The sequence below is a fragment of the Phaseolus vulgaris genome, chromosome 8 (genome assembly GCF_000499845.2).
Source record: "Phaseolus vulgaris cultivar G19833 chromosome 8, P. vulgaris v2.0, whole genome shotgun sequence".
Classification (NCBI taxonomy): Eukaryota; Viridiplantae; Streptophyta; class Magnoliopsida; order Fabales; family Fabaceae; genus Phaseolus; species Phaseolus vulgaris.
Genome location: NC_023752.2, coordinates 48,767,390 through 48,783,836, shown reverse-complemented (window position 1 = coordinate 48,783,836; position 16,447 = coordinate 48,767,390). Strand labels below are relative to the sequence as shown.

The 16,447-nt window shown below is 37.3% G+C and overlaps 1 protein-coding gene across 1 annotated transcript; it reads right to left on the bottom strand.

Moving 5' to 3' along the window:
• Window positions 1–5,026: 5,026 nt before the first annotated feature.
• LOC137825608 (sugar transport protein 5-like) lies at window positions 5,027–16,088 on the bottom strand. The gene is made up of 4 exons (XM_068631317.1): window positions 15,733–16,088; window positions 14,651–14,970; window positions 5,816–6,445; window positions 5,027–5,624 (listed from the first exon to the last, which is right to left on the bottom strand). Exons 1-4 carry the CDS (start codon window positions 15,866–15,868, stop codon window positions 5,172–5,174), a joined length of 1,539 nt encoding a protein of 512 aa, XP_068487418.1. The 5' UTR covers window positions 15,869–16,088; the 3' UTR covers window positions 5,027–5,171.
• Window positions 16,089–16,447: the final 359 nt, after the last annotated feature.

Below are 16,447 nucleotides of genomic sequence, written 5' to 3'. Positions count from 1 at the left end.
CCATTGACGCCTGGTTAGTGGAAAAGGGGTTTTGTGACATGATCAAGGACAAGTGGGGGTCATATGCTGTTCAGGGGGAAGTGTTTCAAAAGATCAAGATGAAGCTGAAGTGCCTGAAGGAAAACCTTAAAATATGGAATCGGGAGGTGTTTGGAAACCTGCATACCAAAAAGGAAGGACTATTACAGGAGATAGAGGACTTGGATTGTAGGGATTGTAATGCTGACCTTGGTGAATCTGATAGACTGAGAAGATATGATTTGGTTGGTAGGCTGATGGAAACTGAGAAAAAGATTGATTCCCTTATTTGTCAAAAAGCTAGAGTGAACTGGTTCAAGAATGGGGACTCGTGCACTAAGTTTTTTAACTCCTCCTTGAGGTGGAGAAGGCTTAGAAACGAAGTGAAGGGGGTGGAGGTGGGGGGCCTGTGGTGTGAGGAACCTGGTACGGTGCGCACCGAAGCGAAGAGACTTTTTGAAAATAGATTTAAAGTCACGAGAGACTTTGGAGTTAGACTTGATGGGGTGGAGTTTAAGACCATCACCGTTGAGGATAACGTGTCCTTGGTTGCTGGCTTCGACGAGGAAGAAATAAGGGAGGCTTTTTGGCTTTGTGAGGGATTGAAGAGCCCAGGACCAGACGGTTTTAATATGAATTTTATAAAGAAAAGTTGGGGGTTCATAAAATATGAAGTTGTGGAAGCCTTCGCTCTTTTCCATAAGAATGGTGTAATCCCAAGGGGCTGTAATGCCTCTTTTGTTGCTCTTGTACCCAAAGTAAGGGACCCAACCAAATTGGAGCAATACAGACCTATATCCCTAGTAGGTTCTATGTATAAAATTATCTCAAAGGTGATGGCAGGTAGGCTTAAGAAGGTACTCCCCGCCATTATTGATGACTGTCAATCGGCCTTTCTCAAGGATAGAGGGATCCTGGATAGTGTTATGATGGCTAATGAGGCGATAGAGGAGTTTAAGAGGAGAAGGAAGCCAGGATTGTGTTTAAAGGTGGATTTTGAAAAGGCGTATGACTCTGTCAGATGGGAATTTCTTTATGACTTGCTACAGAGGATGGGTTTCCATAGGAAGTGGATAATATGGGTCCAAGGTTGTTTGGAGAGTGCAACAGTATCCGTGCTTGTGAATGGGAGTCCAACGGAGGAGTTCAAACCGTCAAGAGGGCTACGCCAGGGGGATCCTCTTGCCCCATTTCTCTTTCTTGTGGTAGCTGAAGGGCTCGCAGGGCTAGTAAGGCAAGCGATGAAGGTTAAGCTATTCACGGGACTAAGAATAGGAAGGAAAGAAGTGGAATTGGGTATTCTCCAGTTTGCTGATGACACGTTGTTCTTATGTCAGGACTCCTTCTCGAATGTGGTTACCTTAAAATCTATCCTGAGGGGGTTTGAGCTAGCCTCAGGATTGAAGATCAATTTTCACAAATCTAAACTAGTAGGTATGAATGTGCAAAGAAGCAAAATGGACTGCTATACAAATACCTTAAAGTGTGACCAGATGAGTGTACCATTTAGCTATTTGGGTCTTGAAGTGGGGGGTAACCCAAGGAAGAGAAAGTTTTGGGAGCCTGTTCTAAACAAACTGAAATCCAGGCTTAGTGTGTGGAGAGGGAGATTCCTATCAATGGCAGGTAGGTTATGCTTGATAAAATCTGTCTTGTCTGCTATACCATTGTACTACCTGTCTCTCTTTAAAGCACCATAGGAGATCTGTAAGAGCATTATTAGAATTCAAAGGAGGTTCTTGTGGGGATGGGGTAAGGAGAAAAGGTCGATCTCGTGGGTCAGTTGGAAGGAAGTGTGTAAAGAGCGTGAGGAAGGTGGGCTAGGTATCAAAGAGATCCGGAAGTTTAATTGTGCGCTGCTGGCTAAGTGGAAATGGCGGTGTATATCTGAAGAGAAAGGGAGGTGGAAGGAGGTGTTGGAATCGAAGTACGGAATGGAGAATAGTAGGGAGCAGACACAGGTGAAATATCAGTCATGGTGGTGGAGAGATCTGATGAAAATTTGTAAGGAGGGAGGAGGAGAAGGGTGGTTTCAAGGTCAGGTTGGGTGGAAACTAGGGGGGGAGATAAAGTCAGATTTTGGGAGGATGTGTGGGTGGGTAGAACAAACTTAAAAACACTCTTTCCAAGGCTATACAATCTTTCTCTGGATCAAGGTCAAAGGGTGGGGGAGGTTGGAGTGTGGGAAGGGTCGGAGTGGAGATGGCGTTTAAGATGGAGAAGAGAAAGGTTTGAGTGGGAAGCATCACTAGAATCTGATCTTAGTTGTCACATTGCCAATGCTTATGTTATTAGGAATGTGAACGATGTGCAGGTTTGGAGAGGTGGCGAGTCAGGGTGCTACACAGTAAAGGCGGCGTATGAGTGCTTAGTGGAGGCGGAAAATACTCCTCAAGTAGAGGTGTTTAAGCTTCTATGGAAGGTAAAGGCACTCCCTAATGTGTTGATCACAGCATGGCGGGTGATTAGGGGCAGAACACCGACAAGAGTAGCTCTTAGCAGGAGAGGGGTTCAGATTAACAACCCTGAATGTGTCTTGTGTAAAACTGTGGATGAGTCAAATCAACATCTTTTTATAGAATGTAAACATGCGTGGCGTGTATGGACTTTGTGCTTCAAGTGGGTTGGAATTGAGTTCGTCCAACACAATGATGTTAAGATCCACTTCAAGAGTTTTAATATGCTCCAGGTAAATCATAAGCAAAATTTAGTTTGGAAAGGGGTGTGGGCAGCCATAGTGTGGAGTTTGTGGGAGCATAGAAATTCTGTTATGTTCCAACAAGGAGTAGTGGACGAGGAAGAAGTGCTACACAAGGCTCAGCTTAAATCGTGGTCGTGGTTGAAACACAAAGGCAATAATTTTTCATACTCGTTAACAGATTAGGTGCTGAATCCAATCCCCTGTCTTACTAGCTATAAATAGGAGATGTGTAGTGGCCAGCCGCAGTTGAGTGGGGGGAGATGGAAGGTCAGGCAGGTAGTATTGAAGGAGTTGGTCCTGTGGTGCTTTCTGCAGGTGTAATACGGTGTAGGGTGGGTAAGGAGGAACTGTTATGGCTGGTTTTGCTGAATAAGGTTTACTGACGGATAGTTTAGAGAAGGATTATTTGGCGTTCTTCCTATAAGCCCAAATGGCTTTAGCTAAACCAGGTATGGTTCTGGGGGGACATAAGGCGTCTAATGGTGTTGTAGGGTGAAGTATGGAAGAGGAAGCCACATAACCTGTTGGTTGATATGTGGGGTGGGTTCAGCATTTTTTTCTTTTTGGGGTCCAACTCGTGTTGAAGTGTAACCATGTAAGGGTAGCTGGGTTGAGGTACATAGGTTGCAGGGTCTACTCTCTGGAAGAAGTGTATGACATGGTATTAACATTGGTGGGTGGTTTGCCTAAGTCAAGAGAGGTTTAGTGGGTGGATCGGTTGTGGAATTGTTTGGATGGTATAAGGTGGTTCTAAGGGTGCTGGTGTACAATTGGAGTATGCAGGGTGCCGGTGACTTAGAAGGTTCGTTTGTTGTGGAATGGTAGTAGGGCGTAGCTTTTATGTATGAAGGTGCGGGGAAGCCTCTGTGGAGCTATAAAAGGGTGTATCTGGACTAGGGTGGCTTCGTGTCTTACTCAAGCTGAGTAGGTGCAGAACTAGCAGGAGCTGCAGAACGGGTTCAGAAGCAGAGGGGTTGTGGAGTTAATAAGTCGGTTATGTCAAAACCATGTGTTCCTGGAGGTAAATGCCGGTTAACTAGTGGTTAACTCTCCATAAGTGCGGTTATGCTCAACTATGCAGGTTGTAATCACGGGGTAAAGTCTGGTTATGAGCTATGTAACACCCCCTAGAGAGGTCACACATGGTCTGGCTGGGACAAGTCCTATGGTCATTTTGCTGGTGTGTAGCCTTCTCTATATCTGGTATGGAACCAACTTATGAAGGGCACTGTTGTACTGGTTTTTCTATGGTTTGGTAACCTTAATCTATATGTGGTTCATTACATGTGGTGTAAGGTTCCTGTATAAGGGTTGGGACATCCCTGAAATGTCTCCTTTAATTTATTTATTCTTTGCTGATAAAAAAAAAACTCAGGAAGAAATTATGGAGTGGAAGAAGCAATTGCCAACTATTGCCACCATCATTACACCAACTTGCACTAGAATCTATATGAAATGAGAATCTATATGAAATGGGCTTGTAAGATCTCATTGGTTGGTTGGTTTTATGTCTAATCTATAAAAGAGATATGTCAATTCTACTACAAATTAGATATTAATGTTGTGTTTCTTTTTAGATGATTATTGTTCACTCAGACAAATTTAAGAGAGACACTCGTATTTGATTCCATATATTTGCAAAGAAATTTGAGCATAAATTTAAAAGTATATATGGCTTGGTTTTTCATCGTCACTAACATGAATGGAAAGAAAAAGAAAGTCACGTGGATTTGAAAAAAAAATCAGTAATGTAATAAGAGATTTCATTCATAAAATGAAATCGACTATCAAATTACATAACAAATTATATGGGAAATATAATCGATTATATAATATAATGTAATAAAAATAAAATAAAATAATATTAATAAAAATAAAAATAAAATATTAAATATTAAATATCAACAAAATTTATGTAATAAAAATATTTAATAATATTATTAATAAAATTATTTAATAAATTTATGTTATATAACTTTTTGTCAGATAATTTATATTTTTTTAACTAGGATATTTGATCGTAATAAAAATAATATTTTAATTCAAACATGAATAAACAAGTAATTATATTTTATTTTTAAATAATTTTTATGATAAAAAAAATTATAATTTTACTTTTCAGCAATTAAAGAAAAATCAACCGCATTCATTACCTCAAACACAAACTTTCATAAATATTCTCATTTATTTTTCTTTACTTTCCATTTTTTTTAATCCAAAACACTTTTTCCACAAATTCATCATTTTTCTATTCCTAATTCTTATCCAAACAAAGCATATAAGAGTTAAAACAAAAAGAATGAGAAGTTAGAGATGCAAATACATCCAACCATACATTTAGACTTTCTTGCTTTCATATACATTATGCATGTAGCCACAGTCTTTAAGTTGCAGATAATTTTATTTTCGACCTACAAGCAAAACCAAACATATTTATATGTACTAACTAATACTAACTAGTCATTGGATGATTATCTCGGCTAACTTGTCCTTTAACCATAAACCTTCGCCAATACCAGTGTTTGCTCCATATTGCATTCATTGAATCCAAAGGAATTCCTTTGGTCTCGGGCAAGAACAGTATGATAAAGATGGTGATGACTGCAATCCAACTCGCGTAGAAGAGGAAAGCCCCAAACTTAAAGTGGCAAAGCATTGTCAAGAACGTCTGGGATAGAACAAAGACGGTCAAGAATTGCACTGCCACGGCAATGCTTTGTCCAGTGGATCTTATCTTTAAGGGAAAAATCTCACTCGGAATTAGCCAGCAAAGAGGGCCCCAGGACCAACCAAAACCTGCAGCGTAGAAGCACAACAATACTAGTACCAATATGGTGTTGCCCTTTGAAATGTTCTCTGTACCATGAACACCACTCTCCACTGCCAGCACAATAGCCACCGCAAGCTTCACAATCATCAAAACATTTTAGTACAGACACAGTGCAAAATATATGCAATTAATTCCAGCATTGGTTATGGTCATTCGCTAATGTCAAACTAATCTTTTCCATAATCAGTAACAAACAAGACCATAAAGATTTGTTACAGCATTGTCTAATGACAAGTTGACATGCAATAAAGCTTGATTTGACGTACCATGCAGAGAAGCATTTGAAGGCCACCGACTATGAACAAGAATCTTCTGCCAAATCGATCGACAACCGCAGTTGAGACGAGGATGGAAGCGAGGTTGACGAGTCCGAGTATAACGGCGGAAAGCAACGCAGAGTCATTGCCGAAGCTCACAGACTGAAAGAGGTTAGGAGCATAGAAAGCCACAATGTTGATCCCCGTAAGCTGCTGAGACAGTGGAATAACGAACGCCATCACCAACTGAGGCCGGTACTGTTCCTCAACAATGGTCCTAACGCTTTCCTTTTCCATGGCTTTGGAAAGCTGCGACAATTTAATGAGTTGTTGGAGTTCCGGTTCCACATCCACGGTGGGGCCCCGCACTTTGCGGAGGGCATTTCGAGCTTCGTCTATGCGATCGCGTTCTACTAGGCTGTTCGGAGTGTCGGGGATTAGGAAGGCACCGATTGTCATGATGATTGCGGGGACTGTGGCGAGGCCCAGGGACATGCGCCACCCCCATGGAACCCTCGCGGTGCTGTAGTTGATGCAGTTCGCCGCCACCACGCCGATTCCGATGAAGAATTGGAAGCCGGTGTTGAACGCGCCTCGCCATCTGGTTGGAGCCAATTCAGACAAGTACAATGGCGTTGCCTTTAATTTGAGAATTAAGCGACATGCAACATTGCAAATTTTGTATTAGTAATCCAAAGAGATGATATATGAGAAAAATCCAAGACTATTATTAGTGAACTTTTATTCAATGTAATCGTTTTAAGTTAAAGACAGCGAAATATGATCTGAATGGAGCAAATATCCATCCCAATCGCGACCTTGACTTCATTAAGTTCAAGACTCCTACTATGTCTATCCTTTCACAACCAAAATTAACGTTATTTTGTGAGTATAAATAATCAGAAGTTTCAAACCGAAATGGTGATAACAGGGGCATTGTTACTTCCTTTGACAGAGAAAAAACAAAGTGTAGGGGTGTGTTTGATTATGTTATTGCTTTTACATTCTAAAATAGTTTTAGAAAACTAGTTTGTTGATAATGGAAGTGAGGGAAAAATACAGGGTCCACAAGAATTTAAAGATGTTTTTTTTTTCTTATAAAATTGAAAAGAAAACATTATTTTCGATAATAATTTTAGTAGACTAGTTCTCTCAAACAATTTTTTATTTTGAAAAAAACAAAATTCAAGTACAGAAATAAATATGCAATATGCGCTAATATTTCACTCTTTAGATTTCTCTCAACTGTTCTCACACTGCTTCTTTCTTTATGCACCTTCATATGTTTTTGTACCACTCTCATAAAAAAATTTGTATTCTAAAAATGTTTTTCTATTAAAAAAAATTAAAGTCTAGTTTATATTCTAGATTACATAATTCAGAAGTTTTCTTTTAAATTTGTAATTAACTTTTGAATTATATAATCCAAAAACCTTTTCTCATATTCGTGATTAGCTCTCAAATTACATAATTCAGAAGTTTTTTTTAATATAAGAATAGTTTCTGGATTATTTAATCCAGAATATACCTAGATTACATAATCCATAAGTTACTCTTAAATCCAGAAAAGACTTCTAGATTATGTAATCTGAAATACTATTTTTTTAAAATATATTATGGATTACATAATACATAAGCTACTTTCGGATCCAAGATTAGCTTTCAAATTATGTAATCCAGATTTTTTATTTTAATTTCTTCCGGATTTTATAATCTGGAGAACACTTCCGGATCCAAAAATATTTTCTGAATTATGTATGGGCGTGACACAAGAAAGATAAAAAGATATTTTTCATATTTAATATAGGGTGCCACAAGAAAATATGGGGTTGCAGGAAGAAGCAGTCCGGTTCTCAACCTTTACTTGGTTGAATCCGTAAAGTTTAGGCCTTAGGGCCCATTCCCTTTCTTTTCTGTTATTTTTTCTTGGGTATTTCTTCCTACACCCCTGCATTTTTCTTCCTGCACCCCTACATTCTATGCAATACCAACATTATTCTTGATAATTTTGGATGATTCTGGAATAAAGGTTCCATAAGCAAAAAAATATTTCTAGAATAGAGATTCCATAAGCAAAATGTATTTCTGGAATACAAATTCAGAAGGCAAAAAATTATTTCAGAATATCTTTTCTAGAATACATGTTTTTAATTTCCAGAATGGTATGGAATTCACAAAATGTGTTCTGGAAAGTATGTTCCAGAAAATATTCTAGAAAGAATAATCCAAAAGTTAGTAAAATGGTCTTTTGTGTGAGAATGATGGAGTGCAAGAAGTCATTTGTTGGGATGGAGGAGAAACAACCTTTTTTTTTTCTTTTGTTTCTTTCTTCTCTGTCTTGTTTTTACTGTTTCTTCCATTGATTCCTTCTTCTCTCTCAAAACTTCTCATCTCCATCCTTCTCTGTCCATTTTTTTTATCACAATTCTCATCCGAAATAGATGACGAGTTTAGATAATTTCCATCCGAAAACATTCAATTTAGAATAATTTTTTATTCTAAATATCTCTTAATTTTTTAATATATTATTTGAGTTCTAACATTCTTAGAATGATTTGGTAATTACAACTTCCAAATAAGTGAGACTCTTTCAAACTACATTGAATTATTGATTTGAGTTGATTGCTATTGACATTGAATTGATAGTCTCTGTATTGAAATTGAAATAGATGGATGGAGATGATTACATGAGTTTTTTTAGTAAAGCTTAAAGTGTCAAAATGAGCATTATTAGCTATTTTGAGTAATATATTTTTTTACTAAGTAAAAACCTAGGTCTTGAACTTGTTAAGATTATTGAACTTTTAGTTTTGGTGAACTTGGTATCTTTCTACATAATTATTGTTTTTTATACATCTCACTTGAACTTGAGGTATCAATCAAAATGTTCAAAGAAGGACTTTAACTTTAAGTATTGATGAAAGAAAAATTAATAATAAAAAATTTATTTATAATTTGATTTTATAAATTATTTAAACTTATGAAATTAAAGTGTTTTTAAAGAAATTATTTTCTTAACTTATACTTTGTGAACTAACTTATTTGAATTTTGTTTATAAAGACTATATTTATTTGTACTAATATTTTGTCAAATAATTTTATTTAAATTATATTTTAAGATCAAATTTTATTTGAATTTATATTTCAAAATAATTTTAATTTTTAAAAAGTTATTCGTGAGTATCGAAATCTATGAATACTTTTTATCGATACTGAACGAGTTAGTCTCGGTCTCGTTGACCGACCACACGAGTCAAAGAACATAGGAAATGCCGTAAGTAGCTACAGTTACAAGTAGCATTGAATGAGTCAATGTGCATCCCAAAGTATGTGAAAATAATTGAATAACTGAAAGGTACATGTTCCTGATATCAAGGAACCACTATACATATAAGTTAATAACTGATGTTCGGCCCATCAAGGTCAAGACCCATAAACCAATGCTATAAATAGAGCCCTCTGTGCAGGAGTAAGGTACGTTTTTCATATTCTACCAGAACACACTTAAAATAGAATATTTACTTTAGCATCGAGTGCAATTCGCAGGTAACCCCCCGACCGACCAAGCATCAGCATTGAAGGAAGGAGACTTAAAGGAATCTGGAGATCACCGACACGTCAACAATTGTACGTCCAGTCATAGGTACTTTATGGGCCCCTCAACCTATACAGGTACAATTGGCGTCCACCGTAGGGCCGAGGTAGGACAAACATTGGATTTGGATTTGAATAAAGAAAGTTTGTGGGTCGCCCTTAACCTTATCAATGAACTTAGAGACAAAAGTAGAATAAGAGAAGAAGCGTGCAAAATGTGGGTGGCAAGAAGATATAATTCTAAGGTGAAGCCAAGAAACTTTCAAAAGGGAGACATGGTCTGGTGAATGCGCAGTGACGCCCGAAAGAAAGATGGTAAGTTCTCAAGTAATTGGGAAGGACCATTTCGCATTGTAGACATAGTGGCTGGCGGCTGGCTATTGTATTGACCATTAAGGATAACCCCTCAATCAGTTCAACTAAACCACCACACATGGCCCGAACAACACACATAACAATCCAAATTAAATTAAGGAGTTGTAACTCCAATCGTCTTCATTGAGAGTCTGACCTCGACCCGCGCACTTCATTATTCTAAGTTAACTAGAATAACTCTAAATAGGCCATCTAGGGTCGACCGAACACAATTATCATCGTTAACAACGATTCAATCCAAACCATATAAAATATCGCGAGCGATATGAAATAAATATCGCGTCGAGCAATCAGAATGAAATAAATATCACGTCAAGCAACCAGAATGAAATAAATATTGTATAGAGCGATCGAAATAAAATTCGCATCCGACAATCGATATAAAATAATTCTTTACCGGTTAATCAAAGTCAAAATTGTTCAAGCCATATTCTCTTCAATCAAAGTGTTAGCATTTTATTGTTGCCCACCGTTCAATCGATCAAATTTTATTTCGAGTTAAATCACTTAAATTAACTAAGTGCAAAATTATCTTTCTATATGCTCGACGGTCAACCATCAGTTGTTGCCCTTATATCGGTTTAACGTTCAATATTTATAACTAAATGCTTGAAAGAAGTATAGTCTCAGTCAACCCAATTTTTTATGAAAACGAGCAAGAAAAGGCTACGAACAAATAATGTACATATATTATGTTTACCAGTCTATCAAAAAGCGAACATGTTCAAGCATGAAATTATAAAGTTCTAAACTAAGACAAATTTAAACATTGTTTAGGCCTACATCCTGGCTCCAGGATATATTCGATCAAAGTGGTTCAAACAACTCCTCGAAGGATGGTTCTGGCTCATTGCGGGGTGTGGCATTTTCTCCGTCACCGTCGACCTCCTTCATCACCTTGTCGGCACCTCCGTTGATCGACACTAACTTTCTTCCCACGACATCTTTCTCGATGTCATACCTAGAGTCTTCAACAGGTATGTCGTGGAAGAAGGTCGCTTGATGTAGGCCTTAGTAGAAAGAGTCTTCACTTATGTGCATCATTAAAGACTGACACTTTTTCACCTCGACGGATAATGTTTTCTCTCTCTCTTCAGCCTCAACTTTCTCCCTCGCTCGTTCCTTTGCATGCTTGGCCCTTTCGGCCTCTATGATGGAAACCAAGTAGAGGACGCTCAAGCCCATGAAGCCCAAGCCCAACAAGGGGCCCAAGCCCAACGAATCACTAGGAGCTTGGCAAGAGCTTTGGGACAAGAGTATCAAAAGATGACTCTTCTTATTTCTATTGTGTAGAGTAGGGGTGCGGATATTAATAAATAGGTGTGAACTTAGTAAGGGATGCTAGGGGGAGTGTAGATATGAGTTAGGAGGTGCCAAACTAGGAAGGAAAGTCACACTTCCTTCATGCACTAGTTGGCGCCGAATTTGAATGTCATTAGGGGCACATTTAGCTTTGCATTTCAGCACCTTTTAGGCTATAAATAAAGGTGTTGCCCTTGTACAAATCAGATTTGGAAATTAGAAGTAAAGAAACTATACTCAAGTTTAGAGAGAAATTGTGAGTCTTGTTGTCTTCTTCTTCCTTTGCCTTATCTTGTGTGCCAATGGTGAGCTTCAAGTGGCGGCAACCTTTCACTTATCTTGGAACAAGACTCCAAGTGGCGTGAATGCAGTTCCAAATTCTCAAATCCAGCAAGCTTCATTCAATAAGTGTTCATTCTTTCATCTCTTGCAATTTCAATCGGTAGTTTCCATTGTTTTAGTGTTCTTCATCCTTTTCACCGTTTGAATTTGTGTTTCTTAGCTTATTCTTCAATTTCTGTTTGGTAGTTTTCTGTTTTTGGCTGAGTTCAATTATGTTTTCTTCCATTCTTGTTGCTTGATTCAATTTGACAATATATGGACTTCCATGTGAGCTTTGGTTCGGTGCAAAGTCTTGGTGAGTTCTTGAATTAGAACATTGATCCAATTCTAATTAAAGTGCCAATTCATGACCAACTCAAGTTGTTCCTAAGAATGTCAAAGAATCTTGTATTCTTGCTATTGCATTCACATCACTCTAGCTCGACCCTTAACGCCTTTTTTTCCTCCTCGGCTTCAAAGCTGACTTGGCGCATTTTTTCTTCAAGGGCCCCATCGTTTCCAATGTTATCTTTAATGAGCTAGTTGATTCCGCCAACTCGGTTTTCAACTTAGCCACCACTACTGTCGTGGTCCTTTCCAACTCTTCTTGGAGAGCACGGCTAACCAGCAACGATAGACTATGCAGCTCCATTAATTCTGAAATTAAATTATTTGTGGGGATCGCGGCTAACACGCTTTCATCTTCAGGTGATATTGAAATTTGTACACCTGAAGCCACTTGCAAATGAGGATTGAGCACAGATGGTTGTGGAGAGGAAGGGTCTGCTTCTATGTTTTGTTGCATCTTAACAGGCTGACCCATCTTTCGAACCACAGGGGGAACAAAAACTTGTGGATGAATTATGTCAATAGGGACGGTCGAGTTTCTGTTCCCGGCCGTCTCGAAGATACTAATATTTTTATTGGTCACTTGACGTCGCAATTGGGTCATATAATCCCCAAGAGTCGGGTCCCTTTAAGTCATGATGGTTGCAAAGCACAAGCGAATTAAACACAATCAACATAACGAATACAACCATGTATATAAGAAATCTACATACCAGTAAAATTCGCCCACTTCCGAGACGACCCGTACAACGCTACTAACTCCAGAGTAGGTAACTTATAAGGGAGCTGGTAAAAAACAAATAAAGCCTCCTTATCCCATGGAGTCCTCGAAGACCTTGGCCAGGTAGTAATTTTCGTGAGATTTTGGATCCACTGAAAAGGAAACTTAGTCTTCCCCTTCGAATCATAAAAATAAGGTCGACCGTCTGGCTCGACGAAAGTTTTAAAATACCTTTCTTTGAAATTCTTATAGGACATAGTATAAGGAGCAAACAGAATACACCTCGATCGAATGCGCCCAACCATCACGTCTAACATCGGGAACTCCAACAGTCATCTTCGGCTCTTCAGAAATTAACTTCTTCGAGCCTGGAGGCAAGTGTACCGGTCGGTACTGGACAAGTCAGTCTCGGTCTCATTGACCGACTGCCCGAGTCAAAAAACATAGGAAATACTGTAAGTAGTGATAGTTACAAGTAGCGTTGAATGAGTCAATGTGCAACCCGAAATATGTGGAAATAACTGAATAACTAAAAGATACACGTTCCTGATATCAAGGAACCACTATACATATATCAGTTAATAACTGATGTTCGGCCCATTAGGGTTAAGGCCCATAAACCAATGCTATAAAATAGAGACCCTTTGTGCAGCAATAAGGTACCTTTTTCATATTCTACCAAAACACGCTTAAAATATAATACTTACTTAAACGTTGGAGTGCAATTCGCAGGTAACCCCTCGACCGAGCATCAATATTGAAGGAAGGAGACTTAAAGGAATTTGGAGATCACCGACACGTCAACAATTGTACGTCCAATCACAGGTACTATATGGGCCCTCAACCTATCCAGGTACAGGTATTAAATGAATTATAGGATAATTTTTTTTAGACAGGGTAACAGTGGATACTACCTACATGTCTGCGTAGACCCATTGTAATCAAAGAGAGTATGAAGGATGAATGAAGGAGATTTTAGATGAAGAAAATGTGGTCGGAGAAACTGTAAAGGATCCGATTTCAATTGGATACTCTCCAACTTATTTGGTCCAACCAGCATCTAAACAATTAATTGTGGGTTGTTTCTTCTTGCATCTCCATAGTTTCTTATTACACACCCTATATGTAAGGTAAAAAGATTATTTTATTCTTAAAAAATATATTTCAAATTTTACAATCTAAAAATGTATTATTTTTATACTTACACTGCTCAGAGTGAAATTTCAGATCCAAAAACATCTTCTCAATTTTACAATTAATAATATTTTTTTAAGAAAAAAATACATTTCGAATTGCAGAATTCAAAAAGTATTCCTGGATGCAAAATACCTTTCAGATTCTCTAATTCATAAATATCTTTCAAATTCTATAATTCATAATGTATTTTTTAAAATAAACTCTTCATGAATTATAGAATCTGAAAGGTTTTTTTAAAATAAAAAATATCTTATGAATTCTATAATTCATAGTTTTTTTCGGATTAGCTATTCCAAAAATAAAGAATATTAAAAAGTATTTTTAATATTTTAAAAAGAATGATATGTTAAAAAACAACTATATAAATAAAAAAGAAAGAGCCTTAATTGTGTTATTACACAACATAATTGAAGAGAATGTAGAGAACGTGGTGAAGGTTTGAGATTTTGCATGAAGACAAATATGGTTGGAGATGATGCACTTGCAGAGGATCCGGATTCAATTGCAGGAGTTTGGATCCAATGACGCCGTCAACATCAAAGTCCATTGATTTTATTGTTACAAAGTGTTTGAATAGGAAAGAGAATATAATAAATAGTTAAGATTTTGGATAAGTGTGGATGGAGTGGAGGATCCGGAACTGCACACCTAAAACAACATTTTGTACATTTGTTGAGCTAATCTTAATTGGGAAAAGAGGGGAATCCGTGTTAACTCCTATAATTACACACTCAAACCAACTATGCATTGTAAAATGCCTCACGTGTCACCACTATAATAAAGGAATTCAGAAGGAAGAAGGAAGAACACTTGTCATGGTAATTGAATTGAACCTAGTGTCGTAACTCGAACCAAGTACCAACTAGTTAAACCTATTAAAATGAAATTCCCTAATTAAACCTATTTTTTATAAATGCATCAATGATCAAGTACTTGATAAAAATTAAAACTGCTAACATATGATATATAATCCAAATTTTACTTACTTGATTAGTGAAACCGACGCCAAAGCCAAGTAAGATACGACCTAAGATGAGCATAAAAATATTTTGAGCAGCACCATTGATGGCACCACCGGCGAAAAAGATGCAACCACCAAAGGTCATGGTGTTTCTCCGACCCAGCGCGGTGGTGACACGAGCGGCCAAGAGAGAGGATATGAATCCCGCCAGATGAAGGGAGGACGTAAACAGTGTGAACAACTGATTGTCATACACACAATACACGTTTGTTTCAGCTCTAGAAGACTTTCTCAGTATTGATGGGAAGAATTTTTCAAGAAATGGTTTCATCGTGGTAACACCTCCTGAAATCACATGTCACCGTTTTGTTTTCAATTAATTCTTCCTTTGTTCCCAAATCATCATACTTTTAACCTTTTAAAAATATAATAAAATAAATTTATTTTCTAAAACTAAACTTAGTTTATAAATAAATTTAAATAAACTATACTACACTTTCTACAAATTAAAACTAATTTTTATTTTTTTATTCAAAAGTTTCAAGAGAAAAAATTATTCAAAAATTCTCTTGTTATAAATTAAATTCAATAGAAGGGTTTGGGCAAACTTAAAATGCAGGCTAAAGTAACAAAAATTAGCCACGTGTAGTTGCTGTTGGAAGCAGCATTGATAATTAAAATGTTAATAGTAAGAATTACAGGCAAATTAATGAAACGCAATTAATTGATTTGGTTGTAAAGTGAGAATAAATCAACAAAAGTTGACTTGAGTTGACGAGTAGACAAAAGTTGACTTGAGTTGACGAGTAGACAAAAATAATGAATTAATGATTTCTGGACTTCTAGAACAGAAAAGGAAAAAAAAAAAGGGTTACCAGCTGGTCCGTGCCATTACCAAACCAAACACTCTCATCGTTTATCATTCTCTATTCCAATTGCCATGGAAAAAAACAATTAAACTCATGAATGGGCAAAAGCACTGTAACCTAGTTTATTGCTTCGTAATTTCGGGACAGAAAAACATACTCTTGTTACGAACATAACTAAAAGAAGGGTGAGAGGTGAAAAAAATTAGAAATTAATAGGAAAAATATTTGATGAAAGTACCTGTGATTCCGATGTCGTATCCGAAAATTAGACCACTGGATGCAGCAACGATGCAAGTGATGAGAACGGAGAGTGTGATCTTACCGTCGAAGCTCCTGGGTGAAGAAGCATCAACGGAGAATGCCCCAACGGCCATTTTTTAGCGGCTCTGTTTTTTCTTCTCCGTTTATTTTATGGCTTCTGAGCAGCTACATAGCTGTTAGCCCCTGTGTAAGGACCATCAGCAATTATAGTCTTAAATAGGGTGAGTGGGGCTTCCGTTTACTTTTTCCTTTCTACTCAAGAAAAGAATACACACAGTGACACGCATCACAACAACACATACCGGTCATCAAAATTTATATGGCTAGAAAATCTTTTCAGAGTATCGCAATTAATATTATTTATACAATCATTTACGTTATTATTTATTAAAATGTTATTGCTTAATTCAAATATTTTTTATTATATTATTATAAAAAGGTTATTGATTAGGTCTATATGGAAAAAAGAGTTATCAATTCATCATTATTACAAGGAGTTGCTTGCAATGTTTTGGTCCAAATAACACGTGCAAGCTGCTTTGACCTGCAGGTTCTTGCACATACTGGTTTAGAAATTTTTTTAGCATGTTTTGGTGATGTGGGGATAAATATGCTGCTTTGCTGAGAAAGCGTGCTCGGGAACCTGTTTTTTTTTGGAGTAATGCTATCTTCTTGTCATGTTCTAGTCTCCT

What these genes read in the sequence shown, in the direction of transcription:
- LOC137825608 (XM_068631317.1), bottom strand. Translation starts at nt 15,868, where the DNA reads ATGGCCGTTGGGGCATTCTCCGTTGATGCTTCTTCACCCAGGAGCTTC. An exon ending in ATACGACATCGGAATCACAG is followed by an intron (nt 14,971 to 15,732) that starts GTACTTTCATCA and finishes ATGTGATTTCAG; the next exon opens with GAGGTGTTACCACGATGAAA. An exon ending in TTCAAATGCTTCTCTGCATG is followed by an intron (nt 5,625 to 5,815) that starts GTACGTCAAATC and finishes ATGATTGTGAAG; the next exon opens with CTTGCGGTGGCTATTGTGCT.